This window comes from Protopterus annectens, chromosome 3.part0 (genome assembly GCF_019279795.1).
Source record: "Protopterus annectens isolate FY-2018-M chromosome 3.part0, PAN1.0, whole genome shotgun sequence".
Classification (NCBI taxonomy): domain Eukaryota; kingdom Metazoa; phylum Chordata; order Ceratodontiformes; family Protopteridae; genus Protopterus; species Protopterus annectens.
The window spans coordinates 1861084148-1861109110 of record NC_056731.1 but is presented as its reverse complement, the minus strand read 5'-3'; the positions used below and the strand labels follow the sequence as shown (position 1 = coordinate 1861109110).

Here is a 24963-nt window from a genome sequence, read left to right as displayed (position 1 = left end):
TGTGATGAAACCCTTTGTGCAATACTGTGGCAGCTGGTGGTTTAGTGGAGAAGCGAACAGATCTATGTCTGGAGTTCCCCATGACACTGTCAATTTTTGAAACACATGAAGATCCAGTTTCCACTCGTGGGGATCCATGATTTGTCTGCTTAACACATCTGCTAAGGAGTTCTGTGCTCCCGGCAGAAACCTTGCCTGAAGAGTTAGTTGCAAGCTTAGCGCAGTCTCCCATAAAATCATTGCTTGCCTGCATAGAGGATAAGAATGTGTTCCCCCTTGCTTGTTGATGTACCACATGACAGTTGTGTTGTCTGTTAGAATCAACACCTGCCCTGGAAGAAGTAACTCCTTGAAAGCCAGTAATGCAAACTGGACTGCTAACATCTCCTTCATGTTGATATGTAGATGCTGTAGTCTGGCAGGCCACTTGTCTTGTATCCACATTCCATTTAGATGAGCTCCCCAAGCAAAATCCGAGGCATCTGTCGTTAAAATCTGACTCGCCTCTGGCCGGGTCACAGAGAGTCCCTTGTTTAGGTGACATTCCTGAGCCCACCACAAAAATTCTCTTTGAAGGCAAGGTATTATTTGAATGACAGTGTCTAAATCCTGGCAGTGCTGTGTCCATACATTTTTGAGATACCATTGTAACTTCCTCATATGCAGTTTGGCATTGGGAAGCACCAGAATACAAGATGCCATGAACCCTAATGCTTGAAGGACTGTCTTTGCAGTCAGCACGGACTGATGAGATAGTTGAAGGAAGTAAAGTGATAGACTCTTTTGTTTGTCCGGGGTTAAAAAGGCCATCTGGGCTGCTGTATTCAGTCTCACACCCAGAAAGCACATGTCTTGAGAGGGTACTAGACTGGACTTTATTTCGTTCACAGAATACCCTAGGCATCTTAGCACTGCTATAACATATTCCAGATGCTGTAGAAGGTCTTCCTTTTCTTGAGCCAGAATCAGGCAGTCGTCTAAATAAGGATAGATTTGAATTCCTTGTAGCCTGAAGTAAGCTATCACTGGAGCCAGAACTTTTGTGAATACTCTGGGCACAGTAGATAAGCCAAAGGGCAATGCAGAGAACTGATAATGAGAATCTCCAGCTCGAAACCGCAGATACTTCCTGCAACTTAGTCTGATAGGCACATGAAGGTAAGCTTCCTTGAGATCTAAAGTTACCATCCAGTGATCTTTGCCCAGCAGGGGTAAAAGCTGTTGTAACGTCAACATCTTGAACTTGGGAATGTCCAGATAAGTGTTGAGGAGAGATAAATCCAAAATCGGTCTCCACGTGTTCCCCTTCTTTGGTACTAGGAACATGCGAGAATAAAATCCTAGGCCCCTTTCTGATACAGGGACTGGCTGAATGGCCCCCATTTGGAGTAACTGAGAAACTTGCTTGTGAGCCTCCTTCTTTGTGGAGGAGGAACGTCTGGCATGCCTTTGTAAGGGGGCATTGTATGGAAATAAAATCTGTAACCGTGGTGAATGATGTCCAACACCCATCTGTCTTGAGTAATTAAATCCCAATTTTCTTTGAAAAGAGACAGTCGTCCTCCCAAAGGAGCTGCCAGGCGAGAATCTACTGGCAGCTGAAAAGGCAGGTCATTGGGTCTGTTTACGAAAGGACTGACCCCTGTCCTCACCAGAAGTCTGAGCAGGTGAACTCCCTGTTCTAGGCCTAAAAGAACCTTGAGCCCTGCCCCTACCACGTCTAGACCTACCCCTAGATTGGGAATCATAAGCAGGATATGTCCACCCCTTAGCAGGCCAATTTCTACTAAACTTCGGTGGCTGTACCTGCAAAAATCTTTAACAGTTTGCATAGACTTAGCTTTGTCCTCCATTTTATTTAAAACTGCTTCCACAGGTGAACCAAACAACACATCAGACTGTAAAGGAGCATCCAAAATCCTTGTCTTAACATGCTCAGCCAAATTTTGATCCCTCAACCAGGCATGCCTGCGAAGAACAGAACTAGTGGCAGCCACCCTCGAGGAGGCCTGCACAGCATCAAAACCACATTGCAAAGAATGCTTGCCCACTTGTTCAGACACATAAACTAAATCCAGCAATTCTTTACAATCAATACCTTCCGCCAAAGCATCCACCTTAGATTTTAATTGTGAAAGGAGATAATTTTGATATTTCAGCATGTGAAACTGACAATTCAACGCTCTCATGGCTAGAGTGGAAGAAGTATACACTTTCTTACTCCACCTATCCAACGCCCTTGCCTCTTTGTCAGTGGGAACAGGATTTTTAACCACAGAGGCCTTAACACCTTTAGGCCCCTGAGAAACAGTTTCTGGGTCCGCCCTAGGACTCTTAAACAAATACTTATGAGCTTCGGGCACCCTATAGTACCTATCAGGTTTAACAGGAGCAGGAGGCAAAGAATCAGGGTTCAGGGAAGCCTCTGCAAAAACATCTTCCACCACATTTAACACAGGAGGTATAGCTAAGGGCCTATGCTGGGGTAAAAACAAGAATCAGAATAATGAGGATACTCCTGCAAATCTTCCGCAGAAGACTCAGAAGCCCCTGAACCCTGTTCAAAACTGTCAAACTCTGGTTCCACCCTAGGCCTCTTATCAGGAGGGCCCATAGAACCTCTAATCATAGTAATCAATCTGCTGCCATTTTAAGCATATGTTTCTTAGGTACAGAACCCGAAATGCTAGGAGAAGCCCCTACTGAAGCTGAACTTGGCCTACCTCTAAAAGAAGTTCTGGCAACAGAAGGAGAGGCTCTAACTACTTTGGGAAGAGAGGGAAGAATAGTTACCTGAGAAGCCCCCTCAGCCTGGCCTGCCTCCTGAGAGGGTACATCCTGTAACAGGAAAGTTTCTGCCTGAGACTCCATAGAAACTCCTGGCAAAACCTCAGGCTCCACTGAGCCTCCTAAAGAACCGACGTCCGGGACTGCCGGTTCATCAACCCTAGGCTTCGCTGTTTTGTCCTTGCGCTTCTTGGCGAAGCGGCGCCGGAGCAGCCGACGGCATTTTATAATTGCAACGCTTCCCAAACACTAATCTGGCACAATCTAACCTCCTGTTAATAGTGCGCTTCTTAAATCTAGGACAAGAGCGGCAACCAACAACGTCGTGCTCGGGCCCTAAACAAGGTATACACAATGTATGGTAATCCCTATGAGGTATTTGTTTCCCACAAGAAATACAGTTATTCACTTTTTCTGACATCCGGTTAAATACTGAGGCAAGAAAAAACCAAAATGTTCCCCAACGGGGTACTTAGCCAACTCTGATTCGGTCTGAAACTCCGGTTTCGGAAATATTTCAGAATGCCAACCTGCACTCGCAAAACTGCTTCTGCATCGGACCACGCGGCAAAAAAGACTGAGGATATGACGCCGGTCATGCGCATTAGTACCCTGACGTACTGACGTCAGTCTAATGCGCCCTGACCGACGTCAGCCTTATACTCTGGTATTCGGGCCGACTGGATGCGGACTATACCCAATAGTTAGGACTGCAGCAATGGAAAACGAAGAACATCCAAGGCCTGTGAAGTGATCCCAGACCCAACCATCAAGCTAAGTAGAGAAACCTGGAGGCATATCAGACTCTGAAGAGTCTCAACAGAGGCCTGTGCCACCAGCTAAGTTGTTGAAGGGGGCTGTGAAGGCACCTCACCTATTTCAACAATCACAAGCCTAGTAGGGCTGTCCGACTGAGAATGAGTGCTGTCTGAAGCCCTTTCCACCTAGGGAAATCTACTTCAACTAGACCAGTGGACGACATTGGTATATGAATGCCCTGACAACTCATGTTTTGCTAGAATTTCAGCCCTATGCTTGATGGGTTTGTGCTCACTTTCATAGCAGAACAGTTAAGAATGTTTTGTTAAGGACCCAAACAAATCACACAAAAAGAACGAAGGTTCTGGTGTGGTATCAGTTTGCAACAGCTGAGACATTTATTAACTTTCTCTGATACTGGCCAAAAAGTTTCCCAATGGGGTACTTGGCTATACACATTTTCTCTCTCTGGTATGGACTGACAAACACTGAGTAGCACTCTGCTTCAGGCTCTGATGGCAAGAAAGAACGGAGGTCATGGCACCAGCCAGTTCCCTTTATACCCAAACATAGTGACATTGGATAGAGCTGGCCAAGGGCTTCTATGGCGGGAAATCCCACAAGTCAGGACTGCTTCAGTAAAATATGAGAAACATATACATGTTTCGGCTATTAAAGGTAGCAACTTTACAATAACATATAATTGGTACAATATCCAAACTTTACAATAACATATAATTGGTACAATATCCAAACTTTACAATAACATATAATTGGTACAATATCCAAACTTTACAATAACATATAATTGGTACAATATCCAAACTTTACAATAACATATAATTGGTACAATATCCAAACTTTACAATAACATACAATTGGTACAATATCCAAACTTTACAATAACATACAATTGGTACAATATCCAAACTTTACAATAACATACAATTGGTACAATATCCAAACTTTACAATAACATACAATTGGTACAATATCCAAACTTTACAATAACATATAATTGGTACAATATCCAAACTTTACAATAACATATAATTGGTACAATATCCAAACTTTACAATAACATATAATTGGTACAATATCCAAACTTTACAATAACATATAATTGGTACAATATCCAAACTTTACAATAACATATAATTGGTACAATATCCAAACTTTACAATAACATATAATTGGTACAATATCCAAACTTTACAATAACATATAATTGGTACAATATCCAAACTTTACAATAACATATAATTGGTACAATATCCAAACTTTGCAAATGCAGAGTTTAGCACAGAAGTCAGACATGCCCCCCCAGTGCATGGCATGAGATAATCGGGTCAGAGGGGGCTCACTAGTTTATTAATCTGTAAGGATCTTAGGAAGCCTAGCCCTAAACTCCTATTCTAATTCCTAGCCCTTATATTCTCCAATAGGAATCTCCAAAGACAGGCTGCACAAGTAGATCTGGGGTACTTAACAGGTTTCCCCTATCCATGAAGGCCACTGGTGATATCCAAGGGTGAATTTGTGGTTACTCATCCATTTGTCCACGTTACATTTGAATAGAATAAGAGAAATACTCTGTCTTACATGGAAGGAGAGCTGGTTCCATGGAAGTGGTATTCTTTGTGATACATACCTATCCCTCCAGCATATTCTGTTGATCTTGCAAAAGAGATTGAGGTCTTTCCAATGGGGTGTTTCTGATACCACTGGCCTTCCAAATGTGTAACAGGTCTGACAGAGCAGGGTCTTTTGTGGTCTGTTAGAGAAGTAGAGGTCTCCTCTCAGCAACCTGTACGATAGTGAGAAGACAAAAGACGGACAGTCTGTGTACGGTTTACGATTTAGGCCCTTGATGTTTCAAGTGAAGGAGCAGTATGGCCATTCCAGCTTGACAAGTGTTTGAATAGGTACATACTGAAAGGGGCATTATACTCATTGACTGACCTAATGAATGCCAAGTACAGAGTAACAATAATGGCCCTAGATCTGGACACCATACCTTTCAATACAAGACGTGCGAAGAAAAGGGACTTCCTTACAATAACGGATATAGGTTCATACGTAAAGTACTAGCCTATCTGCCCAAAGGCATTTATAAGCCTAGCCAGAATGTGTTAGCTTTTGCCACCCCCTTAGATTAGTTCCCTGTGCCTCTGTCCAGCAGATCCATTAGTTCCCTGTGCCACTGTCCAGCAGAGCCACTGCAGTGATCCCCGGGGTAAATTTTCAGTTTTCGATCCACCCGTCAAGGTTTCTCTTGAAGAGTGTTAGTGAGGGGCTCTGCCTGATGTATACTGGAATCCTGTTCCAAAGCATGGGGAGTCTCTGGGACAGGAATCTACCCCTCCAGCATGTCCTATTTATCATTGTGGTGAGGTTTATATCTCTAGAGCGTGTGGCTCTCCGGGAATTTTTTTTTTTTTTTTTTTATGTGGAGCATGTCCATCAATTCTGGGTTGGACATGGCCTTGTATGTCAGGCAGAGATCACCTCTGAGTAAGCGGTATGCAACCGAGTACAGCTGGAGTTTCTTGAGTTGGGCTGCATAGGGCATCTGTTTGAGGCCAGTAATTCTCTTCGTGAGGTACTTTTGTGGTCTTTCCAGCTGTTGCAGGTGTCTTGTAAGGTAAATCCCAAATGGGCCATTGTATTCTATGATGGGTCTAATGAGTGATGAGTAGAGAGGCACAATAACCTCTTTTGTTCTAGATGTGAACCCTTTTGTGATTAGGTGGGCCACATAGAAGGATTTTCTAACCACTGTGGCAATATGACCATCAAAGAAGAGCTTACTATTTACTTGGGTCCCCAGATCCCTCATTACATTTTCTGTATTTAGGGGGCAACCACTTATGTGGTAGTTCGCGGGTACTTTATTTTTTCCAAAGGGGATGACTATGCACTTTTTGGCATTTACCTTGAGGCCATGATTTTGACACCACGTATCCGTCTCAGTGAGACCCCTCTGGAGGGTGTCTATCAGCCGGAGAATCAATTATGGCCCCTAGTTTGCAGTCGTCTGTGAACTTGGTCAGCCATAGTCCTCCTGTGCTTGCCAGTACCTCTGAAGTATAAAACAAACAGGAGGGGTCCTAGGAATGAGCCCTATGTTGTGATCAAAGGACAAATCATTGTTAGCATAGGCTCCCAGATCACTAACTGTGGTATCAGTTTTCAAGGGAGTGTTGTCAAAGTGGTTGATACAAAATCATGCTTGCTGAAGTATACGATTATACATTTCTGGCATTCAGTTTTAAGACATGGTTTTGACACAAACTACTTATTTGGTACAGGCCCTCTTATAGGATCATGGTATCCTCTGGGGAGTTGACGAAGGCATCCAGTCTGCAGTCATCAGCAAATCTGGTCATCCATAAACCCTTAACAGTAGCTCTGGACTCCAAGAAGTAAGTGCCAGAAGGTAGTGAACTGAGGACTGCACCCTGGGATACATCTGTATTGACAGGTCTTTTGGTGGAGGTACAACTATCCTTACTTACTTCTTGTGTTTTATTTGTCAACCAGTTTATTATCCAGGGAGTTAGATGGGGGGGGGGGTAGCATTTAACCAGGAGAATTTATCCAAGATGCCAAAGAGTGGGATGGCGTTGAATGTCTTTGCAAGGTCCAGATAAGCAATGTGCACTACTATGCCCTCATTCACTGCCTCAGTGACTTTTCCAAATAATTCAACCAGGTTAAGTAGGGCCTGCCCTCAATGAATCAGAACTAGGTTGGGTCAAAAAAATCTGTTGGTCATCTATATCCCTATTAGTTCCATAATGATCATTTCTATAACTATGCAGATAGGACAGATCAGGCTTTTGGGTCTAATTAACCAGATCTGCTGCAGCACACCTTTGCACAAAGCAGTGACTGCTGCAGTTCTCCATTCATCTGCCACAAGCCCCGTTTACAGCTAGTGTGTCATTTTTTGAGGCAAAGTCAATCTCCTTAAACTTCCAATATAACTAAACAGTGAAGAAATCATTAACTTATTGCTGCTCAACGCTAGCAGCCCTAACAAAAAAAAAAAAACCTTGCATGCAAAAGTAAATCTCTCGCTCTCTCTCAAGAAGCCAAAAGCCCTCTTGCTAACTAAAGAAACTACAAATCCAACCAAAGTCAGAGAGCATTTAAAAACAGCCACCCAGGTAAAGATAACCACAAAGCCTTTGTTAACTACGTTAGAAATCTAGGAAATGATGTCCAGCACTGCTCAAAGCTAATAGTAAAATATATCACATACTCTGACCTAGAAGGGAGCTTGACAATTCATGTTCTATGCTAGCCAGTAGGTAGCCAAGTATGTTATCTGGCCCTATAGATGTAGTTAGATAGTGTCTAGAACTTGCTGTTGGATGATTTGAAAAGGGGGTCGGTGGGTATTTGAACTGACTATACTGGAATAGAAAGGGAGGTGAGCTTGGAAATTAATTTCTCCACTAATAGATTGGCCATGTCTTATGGGTCTGAATATGCAATACCATTTACTATTAGCTCTGAGCAGTCTGGGCAATGTTAAAAAAACAGCAACAGAGAGTCTGTTAAAATTTTAAAGATTATACAAGAGACTGCACAAAAATATAACAAAAACTGCTATACGTTTAAGTTTTGCAGAATGTACCTAAATTACTATCTTATATTTTGCTCTGTCCCTCAGCATATGCCAACAGAAAGTCTGGCCTCACAATGGTACTTCAGGGGCCAGACTTTTTTATGCTCGGCTTACAATGGGCACTTTACATAGGCCATCCAATTAGTGTGCTTGTTTTTGAATAGTAATTATTTATAGTATAATTCTGAATTTTGCATTGTGTTGGTTTCTGCAGGGACAGATGCATCTATGCAAATATTTATACATGCATAGAACTTGGCAGTAAAGGATTCTGCTTAAATAGTGGGATTGTCAAGGTAGAAGGGGGCTTCTGAAATTAGTCTGGTCATCATTCAGATTTAGTAGAGTAGCCTTTGCAAAGTCTCTGAATACTGACAAACTAGTGGATATTCTGGTTTCAGTCTTAAGGTGAATGTGACTGCCTTATGCCCCGATTTGCTTGGGAGGAGGTTACAGTAAGCCAGGAACAGAGCTGTCATATATTAGCATGGCCCAAATCCAGAATTTTATCTCCCTTGGTTGGGGTGTGGACTAAATGGTCCAGGGAGTCTTTATTTATGGAGTCTAGAAATCTTTGGGTGTACATGTTTGAGGATTTACGAGTCTCGCAGTTGATGATGAGATATGTTGAAATATCCTAGAAGGATGGTGCTTGGCTTAATACATAAAGGACTCTATACTGGTTAGTAGTAGGTATGGGCCATGGGGTAGGAGTCCTGTAGTTACCTAGGATATTACAAACAAAACCCTTTGTCACAAGTTGGACTTGGAGGAGTTCCAAGTCATTATCTTGCCTAACAGGAGTCTACACTGAGATTTTAAGAATACAGAAGCACCTCTGCCTTTAGTTCCCACTTCTACCGCAGTTGGCCTGTACAGAAAAGGACTCCACGGACAGAGTGCTATCACCATTCTTGGACTAGGTCTCCGTAATAATCCGTATATCCACATTTTCCAGGATATCTAGTATTTGTAGGCTGTGGAGTTTTTTCGTAAGGCTTCTAACATTGAGCAGAAATACTTCAATGCTGCCCTGACTGTTTAGATATGTTGGAAGTTTTAAGAGACTAACTTTGCTTCAACAAATGACAATGGGGGTGGAAAAGGTTTTAGCCAGGACATAGAAGCCTCAAGGGAAATGTGGTCATCCCTAGCAAAGCAATTTGGATGGTCTACCATCTTTTCCCAGGCTGATATATATTGTACCCCCTTGGAGTAACACCAAAATCCAAGCCAATTTCAATAGCTCATTACCTTTTGTTCACACTGTGGCATCATTCTTAGTAATGGTATAATTCTGTTCAAGGTAAGGTTCATACCTGCCTCACACACATTCCAAGAGATCTGTTATGTACAACTGAAGTCATATGCACTCACATGTACAATGATTGTGTCATATATGTACTTGTGGTGCATGGACTATGTGCTTCTTTGATGTGGTGAGTCCTGGGATCTGAAAGACAACTGACTGTGACCTTGTATTTGCACAGCCTGGTGAGTGACACATCAGTGTGTCTCACTATGGCGTTACCTCTGGCAAGGACGCTGGTATGTTTGGTGGTTTGCTTTATGGTCTTTTGAACAGAGTCCATGTGACTCACAGATTTATGTTTCATGGTGGCTGCTTGCCTATGATGTGTGTTTGTAAAGTTACAGTAAGATGGCGCTTTGGTTAAAGAAGCTTGCTATCTCTCAACTTCCAGGGTTTGATCCTGGTTTCGCGGTACTGTTAGGGTACAGTCTATGTTCTTCACCCATCAATGCGAGTTTGTTCCTCTCGGGTCACCTCCAAAATCAGAAACCGACTCAGTACTGTGTAGGTGGTTAATACACAAAGACAAATAACTCTGTGGACATGACCTCCAGAGGATTCACCCACATTAAAAAATTCTCAGTGGAGAGTTTCTGCTCCCATTATACTGTGCACATATTTAGATCAAACCAACATAATGTCGAGACTGTGGTGGTCAATAAACTGCCAGAGAACAGCCCAACATACAGTGCTGTCCAGCAAGACCAGTCCCTTTATCCTGGACTCTGGCAATCCATTCTGTGTATACTGCATATGCAATAAAACCAACAAGAAAGCAATGAAAATGGAGTATGTGATGTGGAGGCAAAAAGTGGTTAAAAATCAAAATCAGACATCAGGAACTAAATACTGATTTTGTGCATGAAAGTGTCCACTACTGAGCTTTCATGAAAAATAGCCTAAAGCAAGCAACAGTTTGTAATAAACACTAACTAAAATGTAATTGAAGGACAGAGATACTGTATTACTTAAAACACAAGCATTGCACAACAAACAATTCAAACTAGAAAATAAATTATATATAAAACAAAAGCCGATATGTACCCAAGTTCAGAGTCTGTCTGTAGCTGAAGCACTGAAGGGTCTGTGTCCCACTGTAGCGTCCTATAGGTCAGTTACCAGCCAATGCCATGCAGAAAGAAGGGAGGGAAAAACATGCATTATTAAACTGAAGGCTAGCTGTATTGTTAGGTTAGCTGAAACAATGCACAATCAGACACAATGTTAAACATTGATCTCAGCCATTCTTGATACTTTTTTATACTGTACGTGGACTAGAAAGAAACTGTCACAGTAACATCACAGAATACCGAGGAAAAAAAATAAATGTATACACATTCTCCTTGCTTTGAAATTTCTGTTCTAGAATGCTATATTCTGATTAATGTGTCCAAAGTGAGCAAAGATAACTGCAATGATCACTGTCAAGTATTTTAACGTATTGTTATACAAATTTAAACTGAAGCATGTATTATTATTATTCCAAGCGTTTTTCTCAACAAGGGATCCTTCTGTAAAATCAGAAATGAAAGTCACAACTGAACCAAAAATAAACTATCAGGCAAAACCACTAAGGAAGCAAGTCAGGAAACAGCTTATAAACGTGCAATTCCTTCAGTAAATGCAAATACAAAAGTGCTTTTTTATTTTTTGGTCTAGTACTGATATTCTAAGGTTCAGTAAAAACTATCTAAATCTCCATGGTCGCTTGTGATGTCAATAATATGCCCTCTGGTGGTGAGATGGCATGGTAAAATTCAAACCAGCAGTGCTGTTGTAAACTGCATAATATTAGAGTTCGCCAAAAAATACAAAGTTAATCACAGGCCAAGTGTATTGCATGGTAACTTAAATATACTTTATATTTTACATAAATGAGAGACTTTAAAACAGCATATTATTACTACTTTCCTTTGCAGTGCACTTTGATGCCTATAATGTATTGAGAGCCTGGAAATGAGTGATGTGGGTAAGAAACAGATTGTTTGCTAAAATCAAAACATTTTCTACTTTTTTTTTTTTATTATTAAAAAGCTTGTATTATACTTACCCATAAATCCTTTAAATCACTTAGACAAGCAATAATTAGATGAAGAAAAGAAAAAAAAATAATGTACATGGACCACCCAACAGCCATCCTTGTCCAGTCTGGCCAAAATTTGATGGCAACTAACAAAATGAAAGTGCCGACAGTACCATTCTGAAAGGACTTGCCACAACGACAAATCTAAAATAGTCTCATCAGGTCACCAAACTGCAAACAATAAAACGTACACAATTCCTGTACCAATGTCACTCACCATACATGCATATAAACAATCACGGTCTCTTTTCTTTTGCTCCAGGTGCTCTGATCATTACCCATATGTAGGTAATGGTGTGAATAGCTTGTAGAAAGAGCAAGTTATCCTGGTGTTAATTTAAACAATCCAACAATACAGCAAAGATAGTACTGTGTGTGAAATCAACTGAAGACAGGCAGGTAACAAATGTCAGAACAGCAGTCTGTATACTGGCATGTGCCAGTTCACATGGACACACTGGCTTTAGTTATAATATCTATATGAAATGGCTGCACTTCTCTGAAATTCTGAGACATGAGATGACCAAACCTGTTTATTTTTCTGTATAAGCCAGAGTAAACAAGCGTGCTCTACAAATGCTAAGCATCTGACATTTACAAAAGAAGTAAAGCAGCAGTTACCTCAGCACAATAGCTGTCAACTTCACCAAAAATTGCCATGCTTTTTTCATATAGTAAAAATTAATACTTGGAAATGAAGCCCTTTTTTACTGCAATATAAGGAAAATACTGCATGGATTACAAGCAGACCTTTGTACAATAAACAGCATATGCAGTACTGAAATCTTGAGGACCGAGGGCCATCCGAAACTAGATACCAATCACCACAAATTAGTAGTGGGAAGTTGTCTTAAAAAACTTGTAAGCAAATGTAATACTAATATTGTGAGAGTCTATGTGCAATTGGGCTAATGAACAGTTCTAATCCTGGGCTAACGTCCTCAAAAAACATCCAGAAGGTGAACCACGGTTTTGGATGCAAATAACTAGACAGGGAAAGGAAACAGTAGGATGAGGCTAAGCAGAAATTTGTACTGCAGATTAGAGACTGCCTTTGCTACCAGGGACTGATAACGTAGTACAGGCAAAGAGAGGGACAAGGATTGTTCGATGAAAGACAGACTCTGGTAGTGTTTTCAGTGAGACTAGAACATAAGCTGTGGTTAAAAAGAAGAAAATTGTAAAGCACGTAAAATATTACATGGTAACAAGAAGCAATTACAGAAGGTTAGAAAATTTTAGGAAGATAGGATGGAAAGGCAGTTTACAAATCAACAATGTAAAGACAACTGTTTAGTTCCCAAATATGCAACAAAGTCCAAAAAGCTTAGTTTTTTTGCTTGGAAGCGTTTTCATATATACTTTGTCTATACCCCAAACAGATTTCTGAGAATTTTTCATCGGGCAGATATTAAATGCTGTAGATATGATGGTAGAGAGTTAACTGGGAACATATTTTTTTCAGGAATGCAATGAGTTGGTAGAGTTTAAGAATTCCCAAAAAAATACAAAAAAGCGGCAGCTCTCCACAAAACACCAATAAATCCAAAGGGAGTGCAGTCCCAGGAAGGATGATCTCCAAACAGTTAATAACAACTTTTATTGTCACAAGACACGCACAAAACACTTCCACATTAACGCTCTTCCAAAATAAATTGCGTTTTCGTCACATCCACTGGACTTCAGAGCTTAAGAATTCCCTACAGAAAATTGGCAGAAATGTTGAGGGAGGAAATGGTTGTAACTAAGGAAATGATTCTTCCGAGCTGGGATATCGGATCTGAATTGCCCAGAAATAGTAAGGCTTTACTAAGTTTAATGGTATTGGCTGCAAAAAAAGCAACTGCTAGAAATGAAAACAGAAACATAAACCAACTGTAATTAAATACTGAAAACTGTAAAGTACATAAAAGAAATGGAAGTAGAATCTCTAGAAAAAGGAAGAAGCAAATTACAAAAAGTGGCATTTATGGGAGCAAGATATATATAAAATGATGTTCAGCATTAGGCAGAATCAAATTTAAGGGAAGGCAGGAAATGAGTTATTCACATAATGTTGGAGGGGATGAAAACTGTTTAAATGGATACTCTATGAATATAAAAGAAATGTTAGTACGGCTTATTTACTTTTGTATTACTATAAATGTAATTATGTTATTTATAATCTCATGTTTAATAAAGGCAGGTACACAAATTGTTTAAAAAAAATGGGTACATCATCTTTGAAAAGTGATAGCGAAGAATAAGAACTTCACACTTATGTCTTAAATGGGTTAGTAAACTGTGGACATTTTTTTAGCCAAAACAGCAAAAACTCACGAAGACATAGGTAGAACATGCAACTCCATACAAAGAAAAGAACGGAAAAGCAAGGCAGAGACTTTAACAACTGAGCCACTACTCTGATCCAGCTGGACTGGAAAGTAATCTTCACAGTAAGTTTTATTTTTACTTATTTATATAATTTTTTTCTTTCTTCAGCTAGGTAGAGTCTCTTTTCAGGGATAATACAGAAGCCATGTTTGGTCAAGTGGCTTGCTTACAGCTCAACAGCAGCGGACACACAGTAATTCAACCAAAACTACAGGATGAAGCCCAATAGGACTGTGCAGTCTTAATTTTCTCTGCTAAAATGATGAACTTAAAACCATCTCTCTAACTCAGAAGTAAAGTGTTAACGTCAACTATTAACTTCTTTCTACGATAACATACAGGTCAAACAAAGTAGTTCAAAAGACTTTTTCCCCATTTGACAATTTATTTTTATTTAACATTTGTTGACCAGGAAAGTCCAACTAGGACAGAGTCTATTTTCAGTGGAGGTCCGGGGGAAATGCTCCAGATGCATGTCTTTGGAACGTTGGAAGAAACCCATGCGAACGCAGGGAGGACATACAGACTCCACACAGAAGGCACCCCAGCCAAGAATTGAACAGGAGAACCTCTTGCTTTGAGGCAGCAACACTGACCACTGCATCACTAAGCCACCCAAATAACATCAAATATCTGACCAGTGTGCGTGCACACACACATGCACAAGATTAAATGGGGCAGCTTATTTCATTGTGGGAGCATGCCTGCAAAAAGCAAGAAAAAAGTACAACTAGCAAACACCTGCCAAACATACCTCCCAGCCATACAGAATTACTCAGTTTTTAAGTTTTGGGGTCCAAATTAAGGGGTTTCATGATTCCTGAGTGGCACCCCTTCATTTCCGATTTTTTTCCCTTTTGTTTTCAATTTTCTTGCTATAGACGCTGACGTCATCACGTGTGTGATGATGTCAGTGCCGTCAGGGCTACCAGTCAGTAGGAATTGAGCTGAAGAAGCTCACATCCTGCAGACATCATTTCCGGCTGGCAGGAAATGCGAGCAGGAACAGGAACAAAGTTTTATGGAGTATATGCGAGAGGAGCTGCTTTTATGGATTATATGTGAGAGACGCTGTATAGAATCAGCATGAAGAACTTGTTGACAGGAATGGCACTAAATTCTGACTGGCCACAAATGCGAGTGCTTTATGGAGAGAGCTAATGGTTATGTAAGCAGAGCTTCATGAAGAACTTGTCTATTTGAAGTAAGGTAACTGGTGTGTGTGTGTGTGTGTGTGTGTGTGTGTGTGTGTGTGTGTGTGTGTGTGTGTGTGTGTGTGTGTGTGTGTGTGTAAATGCCCCTCATTCAATATACCTGGTGGCTAGAGGTACTCTGGCTCAAACCCTGTACCTTCAGTACAGGGTAAAAAGGAGCCTAAAGTCCCTAGCCACCACCACATGTGAGCTTTGCCGAGGTTTTTTGTGCCAAGAGTTGAAAGCTATAGTGAGAACTGATTTTGTATTCCCCCAGGATTTTTCTGCTAAGAGTTGAGAGCTATAGTGAGAACTGATTTTGTATTCCCCCCATTATTGGCTTTGTTTGTCCAGGTTTTTTGTGCTAAGAGGTTGACAGCTGTGCTGAGAAGTGAGAAATTAATTCACCAAATGATAGCCAATAAGTTTCAGTCTTCTTACTTTTCAGGAAGCTACTGATTTAGCATAGTGGTATGTTGCTCTGACTGTAGTGCACTGGATCCTGGGTTCAAGAATTACTAGTGAAATGCATGGTGGTAACGCATTTCATTCTAGCAACTTTACAAAATTATACAAGCATTGTTTAAAATATGTCCCTGGTTTTTGACCCTTTGACCCCCTCCCCCCAAAAAAATGAAATTGAAAATGTGTGAGAAGCTGTGCAAGATGCCTATGGCTTACACTGCTGCCATTCTATTTATAGTGTGGGTGTGGAAGTAGACTTTTATGATGGAAAATGTTCTGAATTGGGCAGTTTTGGCATTACTGGTTCATGCATTTTGTTTCATTGCCTACAGTACAGTCTACTGGAAAAATGTTTAAACAAATTTAAAATGCACTCTAACAAGTGTGCTGTATTATACAAGGAATATAATTTAATAAAGTCAGGAAGGTGCATCAAAGAAAAGAACACATGTATGTTTCTTGTTTTGTGTGCAAAGGGCCAATGATTTGAAAACAGCCCAAAAGTTATCTTTATCCACCACTGGCCAGATGCATTTTCTTTGGATGTGGTGTGGGTTTCAATGCTGTTTCAATGAATGTAAGTTTCAAGGGCAGACGAGCTTTAATGCCAAGTCTATTTTCATTGCGAGACAGTATTGCTTTTACCAGATGTCTATTAGTGTTTGTGCATTGTTGTGCTGTAAAAAATAAAATCCAAATAATCATTGTAAAAATAAAGCAGTATGCACACATTAGTGTTTATGGTAAATGGGGCGAAATAGCCAGGTAATGGGACATCGGAGTGGCTGCAGGGGGACTCTGGTGCCATATTTGGTTGCCTGTTCTTCAGTTTGTTTGAAAGATGGTATCCTACAATTCCATTGGAGTGGATGGGGTTGCGTAATTATGTATGCAAATCAGATGTTAATCAGCATACATATTTGTACCTATTTTTCATGGGCTTTGTCCAGAAATTTGATGTTTCCATGTTGTGAGGTATGCTGCCAAACAAATTAAAAAAACATACCAATGCCAAATGCTGACTTGATGGGTCAAATGCAGCAGTAGCAGTAGTTAAAAATGTGTGAACAAATATGGAAGTATAAGGCAGTGAAGAAGTAGAAATAAAGACAGCAAATGTCTATTGCTTTTAAAATTTCTTGTTAAGTAGGCCCTGCTAGGAAGCTGTCACTAATCAGTTAAGTTGTCCACATCACCAAAGGACACAGACTTTATTTATATCAGTTAAATGAGGTATAGTACCGATCGCATGATTTTTTTTTTTTAATTCAACCTAGGAATACCATCTGGATAATTCCTTAAAGCCCTACAGCAGGCAAATGGAGGTTGAAGGGATCAAGTCAAGGTTGAACTCGCAATGAAAATGTTCTGAGACTCCGATCGAACTTTCACAGTGCTGTCCATGATCGTCATGATGCACACACCCTGGAGTGCTACAGTTCACTTACTTTGGCAGAGCAGTGTGGAAATTAACTATAAATCCATGCACCTCAAGGAAGAGGGAATATCAGAGGTGCAAGTTGCAAAGCTTTGTGTATGAACACACATGTATGTGTATCTTTGTGTAACGAGATCTCACTCTCTCTCTCTCAAAGACCACCTCTGAAAAAACAATAGCAATGTCACTTCAAGCTATCCATTTCATCCAAAATGGCATCCATGCATCCCTTATACTGAAGTCCTAAACCCATTAGTTTGGGTGACAAGTAGAAGATCCACCAACCTTTATAAAGACAGGTGCAAAAAGTTTTACCAAGGTACAGCAACATCAGTGTGGATAAGAGCATTTCAAAATTCATGTGGGAAGGACAACTAAAACAATCACTAAAATTAGGCAGCTTCCATATCCTTCGGACAGCCTATTTACGTAAGGTAGCAGTGGCATTCAGCCGTTATGAGAAGGGTGCGCAATCACGGCCATGGTTGGCTTCATCAACTCCGGTTTAAATTACACAGCTTTATCTTCCTTCATAAACTAAAATAATTACATTTATGTATGATGATGTACTGAAAACACAAATATGTAGTAATGCCAAATCTTCACGTGGGCAAAAAGAACAATAAACTTTGCTCTGGATCTGTGAATGACAGCAAGTGCACTGAGAAATTGTTTTAATATCCAAATGGAATAAAATACATAAAGCTGCCATAAAAGAGCCCACATGTGATATGCTCAAATGCTGGCTTTAAATAATTTGGCTGCTAAACTGCTAGTAAATGTTTCACAAAAGACCACCAAAATTTAAAGAAAAAGAAAAATTTCACTCTGTGATAAAGTATCTGCAAAGCTGTTGAAGGAAACATGTTTATTCAGAGTGCACAGATATATAGCCTCTGGCCTTACTTTTCAAATATTACAAGAACTAGTTCATTCTCTCCCCGATTTTGAGAAGCATCAGCTTAAATGCATTTTGAGCCCAAATTCTGTATTAAGAGCTGCACTGTTGTATTCAGCCTAGCTGCTGGTAAAGGTCCACACAGGATCACTAGGATATAACTCTCAGAGTTAAACTGTAAAACTTAATCGATCTGCAACGTTTACTAAGGATCACTAGTACATACCTGCCTAACACACAAAGCTATGTCAAACCCAGAGCTGTTGGACATGCTCCACTTAAAGAAATCCTAATCCCTCCAAGCTACACGCTTTAGGGACCTAAACCTTGTCACCACAATAAACAGAACATGCTGGAGGGATAGATTCCTGTCCCAGAGACTTCCCATACTCTGGAACAAACTACATATCTATATCAAACAAAGCTCCTCATTAGCACTCTTCAAGAAAAATCTTGATGATTGGATGGGAGATAGGAAATTCACCCCGGGGATCACTTCTGTGGCTCTGCTCGACAGTGGCACAGGAAAATAATTTTCTTAGGTGGCGAAAGCCAGGGTACATTTAGCTAGGCTTATATAGGCCCTAGGGCCAATAGCCTAGTACCTACCTATGAACCTTTCGGAATTAAAGAGAGATGCATCAGTCTGCTGCTCACTCAATATGCATTTTCCATCCCAGTAGCACTCTGGCTATTTGCTATACCCCACCCCAACCCACACATTCACCTCACCCCTGGAATGGGACTGTCCTTAATGGAGAGGATACACAAGTAAAGACCACCAAGTTGTACTGGCCAGGTGGAAACTGGTTTAGTTTATGCTTATTTTCTGGTGTCTGACAATCGCACATCTTAAGCAAAGCCTACAATATTTGCCCACTGGTGGAAATTTCACATACCCTTCCCAGTGTGGTGGGGCAAGTTCCATGAGACCTACCCACTGAACCCTGCAGTCAGGAATGGGCAAGTTTGTGTTCACTGTTCACTTTCTATTCCCCACAGTAAGCTCCTCAAAAAAACACAACTGTTAGTACAGTGTAGGCCAATGAGGAAGCAATGATCCACCTCTCAAGCTCCAAGAAACCAGCTGTCAGTCAGTTATAACTGCTGCCTTATTTTCAACATACCTAGAAAACTCCATCAGTAGTGCTACGATAGGAGAAAAGGAAGAACCGAAAAATATGGAAGGAGGAGGGCAAATTGAGTAATTTAAATGATTTTTTTAGAGCTCTGTTGGTATTCTGTTTGTGGGGTCTTGAGTTACTTTGATCTTTTCTTCACTTCTCTCCTCTTCAGTGCGATTACTTAACTTTTTACATGTTCTTTGTTTGGTGGCAGAGGCATGTCTTAAATGCAACCTAACTGTATTTTGGAAAGAAAAAAAAAACATTCCTTCATAAAATGTGATTTTTCTCCCAGTCAGACAATATTCCAATGCTGGCTGTCCAAATAGTGTCTTGATTTATAACTTGAGTCTCAATATCACTCAGGGTGTAGAGAAAAATGAAAACATGTTGGGCCAGATTCCAAAAGAGTTGCTCTCAGTGGAAGTCTGGCCTAATACCAAAAGATTAGGTTTCAGTGCAATTAACTTACTTTGGTGTAAGGCCTATCCATCAAGATACTTACACAGGGGACCAGATTCTAAAAGACCTACTCTCAGACTGCTCTCAGTGTAAGTGGTCACTTACAATAAAAGCATGCCTTTTGGCATCAGGCCCATTATCTGGCTTAACTCCAGGGGACCATCTTAATACAGTAAGAAATAAATTATGCCCCTTGCTTTTCTCACGGTAGCTACACATAAGCAAGAAGCAAAAGCAAGTTCAACAACAGTCTGTTGCTTATGAGAAATCTTCTGCGCCTTTGAGTTGATTAGATAAAGAAACAGATGTAGGTAACACAACCCTCTGCTTTCGAAAGGTGTTTAAAAAAAATAAAATTTTATGACTTAAGACCTAGGCAAACACACATGACAAATTGCTCAATTCCTGCCTTAACTTAAACCTCTCTCCTCCTGAACATTATTCTGCATGTATTGTTTCCACAATTTTCATTTATTTCTATGCAATTTGGTCCTACCCTTTTCTAAAGATTCGTCTTCATAGTTATTCAGTTTCTCTTATATTCAATACTTCAAATACAATTGGATTAAACTTTGACTTCCCTTTTCTAGTAATTGATTTTTTTTTTAGCAGCCACCTTAAACATAAAAAAGGTGTTACAATGTCTAGGCAATTCAGATCCTCTGTCCCACCTCAGAAGGAATCCTTTCCCTAGTTGCATCCATTTTCTCACCCAATGTATCTGACCAAGTACTCTGTACGGAATTTTAAAATCTGCCAACTCATTACACTCCCAAAATGTAAGTTTTTAATTACCTCTTTCATCCCCCATCACACCTCCAACATTTGCCATTTGCCAGAGGAAAAAATTCTTTGGAGTCTGCTTGGCATACAAAAATGCCTATGTAAGCAGTTCCAAGAAAGAACCCTACAGCTTCTAGACTTTAATACGCATTTGGTAGCCATACATGTGTCCTCCCATTGTTCCCTTGTAAATTGCTCATCCAATCTGTCCTTCCCTCCTCTGATCGATTCTTATATTTTATATGCCCTACTAATTATCCCTTTTTAATGACAGATTTTGTTCTAGAGTCAACAAAAAAACTCTGCTAGGGCAGGTCTTTCAAATTTCTTCTTGGCCTCTTCCCATTCTTTTTCCTTTCCCCACTCAGTTATTTGCTCTGACTACCTTGGCTCCTTTACCCAGTTTCCTCCAGTAAATCCCACCCACCTTGTTCTTTGCACCCCTAATTGCAGTCATACCTATTGGCAAAATCTCATTTCTCCATTCTGTTGTGACTTGGTTCTTAGAACCCTTTCTGCTACTTTATGACCATAATATTCCTTAAGGCTGTTATTCTCCAAGAATCTACATCCACAAATCACATACACACACCTTCTGTCTTCCCTGTTTCATCATCATTACTCCTTTCCACTTAGATTATACCTTTCTGTTGAGTTATGTATACAAGCCTTAACTGCGTAACCCTAAAATATCCCTTTAAATCAGGTAATCCTAAACCACCTTGTTCAGTTGGGAAGATCAACTTATCGCACTTGACTCTTGCCCTTTTCCCCTCCCAGATAAATTCCTCAACTCTATTAATTATTCTCCACAACGTCTTCTCTGGTTGATAAAAATATAACTGACCTATATAAAACTAAAGGGACTAAAACTATTTTTCACTGCTTGTATCTTACTATCCATATCAACAAACAAGGGCATCCAGTTTCTCAGTTTTTGTATCATCTTTTATCTAGTATATTCCCATATATCTTTAGCTGACTTAACAGAAGCTGTTTTAATCCATATATCCACCCATTTGCTCACCTTATATATTGTGAGCCAATAAATTTGGGTATTGCTGAACTAATTCATGAATAGGTACATAATTTACAGTTATAGCCTTTGTTTTATCTTCATTAAATTTTATATCTCAAAAAGACATAAAACTGAGTCAAAATGTTCCGCAACAGTGAGATGCCCTTTTCTGATTTTATTGGCTATAAAATATCATCTGCAAATAAAGAAACTTATGATTACCATATCAGTTTCTGAGTCCCTTATTTTCTTTGCCAAAGGCTCTAAATATAAAGCAAATGGGGGAAAGAGGACACCCCTGCCTAATTCTTCTGCTCATACACAACTTATCACAGAGAAACCCTTCCACTTTAATTCTTGCCCCTGATCTCTCATGTATCTTCCCAATTTACCGCACCAGGGAATGCAAATGCTTCCACTGCCCTAGTCATAAAATCCCCGCTTACTCTGTTGAATACTTTCTCTGCATCAAGCCCTATCAACAGCAGTGATATTTTCTCACATTCTGCTTCGCTCTGAATCATCATCGTTCTTTTAATAATGTCAAATATTTGCCTCCCCTCCACAAAACCACACTGATCCATATCAATTTTGGCAGCACCTTTACTATTCTTTTAGTTATTACAAACACTTCATAAGCATGATTTAAAATTGAAATGGGTCTGTACAAAGATGGGCCTGATGGGTCTTTACTGTCTTTAGGTATAACCACCACCACAGCTTTCTTCCAAGATGGTGCAGCTTCTTTTCCTTTTAAAATACTGTTAAAACCTTCCAAACCTGTCATTTTCATCCCTTCTACTTTTTGAACTTCCACAGGTATAACATTTGTTCCTGGAAACTTTCCTACAAATTGATTAAACATCACTGTTTTTATCTCATAACCTCATGTTAACTAGTGAGTCTCATCTACCTTTGTCCTTGACATACTTAAGTCTTTCATAAATATTTCAATTTCTGTTCATTCTTGATTTTCACTTGTCTCTGTTCATAATTATGTTCATAAAATTTCCAAAATATCTCTCATACCTCTACAGGATGTCTGGTTATTTCCCTTATTATAGGCTTTCTAAGTTGGGCAACAAAGCTTTCTACTAAGTTGTCGTGATACAAGTTTTTGTGCTCTGAAGTTATTAAAAACAGCTGAGGGTCATATTTCAAAATTCATGCATAATATGTAAATATTCCCCTTATTATTTTCTCTTTAATTGTCTGAAATTGTGCCTATTCTTTTTCTATCACATTCCCCTTATTCTGCAATACTTTTAGTCCTCGGCAGTCCTTCCAAATAATTACTGTTACTTTTTAACCATATATTTTCTTTCATTTCTACCCCATTTTTAAAATCCAGTTTCTATCTGCCTCATTAACTCTCTACTGCCCATTACTTAAACTGGACTCCAGCAGGTAGGTGGAAAAAGCCAGTGCCTCATTTTGTTTACTTCTTTACCCTGCCCTTGTATCTTTTTTTTATTGATGCATGATCTGAAATAGTTATTGGATGTATGTGAAAACGCTCAAATTAACTTGTTCCTGTGAAATATAATTTGTCTAGTTTAGCCCAGTTATTTTACCTTGAGAAATAATATGCAAATTCTCTCCACATTGTTACTACTGAATTCACATCTTCTATACCAAATATTTTCATAAATCTTTAGAAATCTACCTTTGTTTGCTATATTTTCCCTTCCAGTTCCCCTAGATAAATCACTGTGGTTGCAAATCAAGTTTCAGTCCCCACCTACATGTAACATTCCCTGCTGAAAGCAGAATATTTCTCCAAGTATTTTCTTAACCACCATAACAGCAGTTTTAGATGGAATATAAATACATACCAGCAGTCCCCCTCCCTTGCCAGCAGCCCCTTTCTACCACAAATCTACCCGTATACATTTTTCCTCTTCTATCACTACTGGAGTTCCCATAGCAATTAGTCTAACTACTCCCACTATTGGAGTTCCTATAGCAATTAGTCTAACTACTCCCTTCTTCTTGTGTCCCATTTATTCTGTTGAATATCCATCCTGAAATCCTTTCCTTATCAAATTCATATTCTAATTTCTTTACAAATGTGCCACCTGTAGCATTATTTGCACTCTACATTTCTTAAAATAATTCAATATTCTTACATTTTAGTCTATATCTGTGAGGGTATTTAGGTTCCAAAATAATACAGATAGAACAGTCATTATGATAAGTTATTGTTCCCAGCTATTATACATTACACCTTTTTGGTGTGTGTACTTCCATGTTTTGCCTTACATGCACATACTGTTTGGCAGACTGATATTTTATACAGTAGTTTCTTTTCATCTCTATTTGAAACTATATCACATTTTCCAATATTTTTTTGTTTTAATGAAAACCAGCAAAAACACCCACCACAGCACCCCCAGAACCTGTTAAAGTGTAACCCTCCTGATAAGACCAACTGACCCAAATGGAGAGCTGCACTCACAAGCATGACCTAACTGAAACCAACTGAAATTTAAGGTTATCCATGCTAAAGTATGCAGCATCCTGTACTACCACTTACAGTGACTGCTGTCTGTTCTTTTTGTGTTGTTGTTAAAACACCTTTACTGAATCATCACTTATGACACTGGCACATTTACATTTATCCAAAAGTAACCAAATTGTGTTCAACATTATACTTCATATATATTGCTATATACATCATATAATCCTACATTACATTATATAAATTATTCCATTACTGCTGTCTGCTCTTGTACTTCTATTCCCATCTCAGATGTGAAAAACAGCTTGTATACTTTCTTAAGGCTAAAAGTTAATGTTCACTGAAAATGTGCACTGGCTATAGTTAAATAAAACTAAATTATACAGTATTCTAATAAATGCACTGAAGTACTTAGGCTGCTAGGGAACCTCTCTCATTCACTTCCAATAACCTCAAACTGTTTTTATGGAGATGCTTGCCCTTCTATCTTTTAAATTTTACAACTCTCAAGATTAAATTGGCTGCACCTGTAGTCAGCTTGTCGCCATAGAAATTTAACAGAATCTACCTTTGCCATCAGCTGCAGACTTTACAACTTACAGTGAACATTTATTTACAAAACGAAATAAAAACAAGTCAATACAATTTCATATGGAAGAGAATCAGCCATGTTCAAACCAAAAGCTGTAGATGGAATGAAGGAGCGAACACAATTCTTTAGTACTTTTATTCAAATTTATTCTTCATGAACTTCTTCAGAAAAAAGTTAACCTTTCAAAACATACCTCATAAGTTACATCACACATCACATGACTTTCATGATACTTTAAATTAAAGGTATAAAATCATACAATGAAAGTCATGTGATGATGTGTGATGTAACTTATAAGAGGTGTGTTTTGAGAAGTTAACTTTTTTCTGAAAAAGTTCATGAAGAATAAATTTGAACGAAAGTACTAAAGAATTTTATTTGCTCCTTCATTCCATCTACAGCTTTTGGTTTGAGTTTCATTTTCAAGTTTGTTGTGTGCTAATCAGCCATGTTCATTGCACTCACCATGTTTGCAAATTAAGCCAATGGCATTAATCCAGACATTCACCTCTGCACAAGTAAGAGAAAATATCTCAACCCTAAATGCGCATTACAAATCAGTGAACTTTTCATCCTACC

At 39.4% G+C, this 24963-nt stretch overlaps 1 protein-coding gene across 1 annotated transcript in view; it reads right to left on the bottom strand.

Annotated features, from left to right (window-relative positions):
* The window catches only part of LOC122797217 (cytoplasmic dynein 1 intermediate chain 1-like), a 796503-nt gene that overhangs the window by 596502 nt on the left and 175038 nt on the right, over positions 1-24963 (bottom strand). The window contains exon 3 of the mRNA XM_044066048.1: positions 10539-10598. Within this exon, the coding sequence (XP_043921983.1) occupies positions 10539-10598 (60 nt within the window). The remainder of the gene's footprint in view (positions 1-10538; positions 10599-24963) is intronic.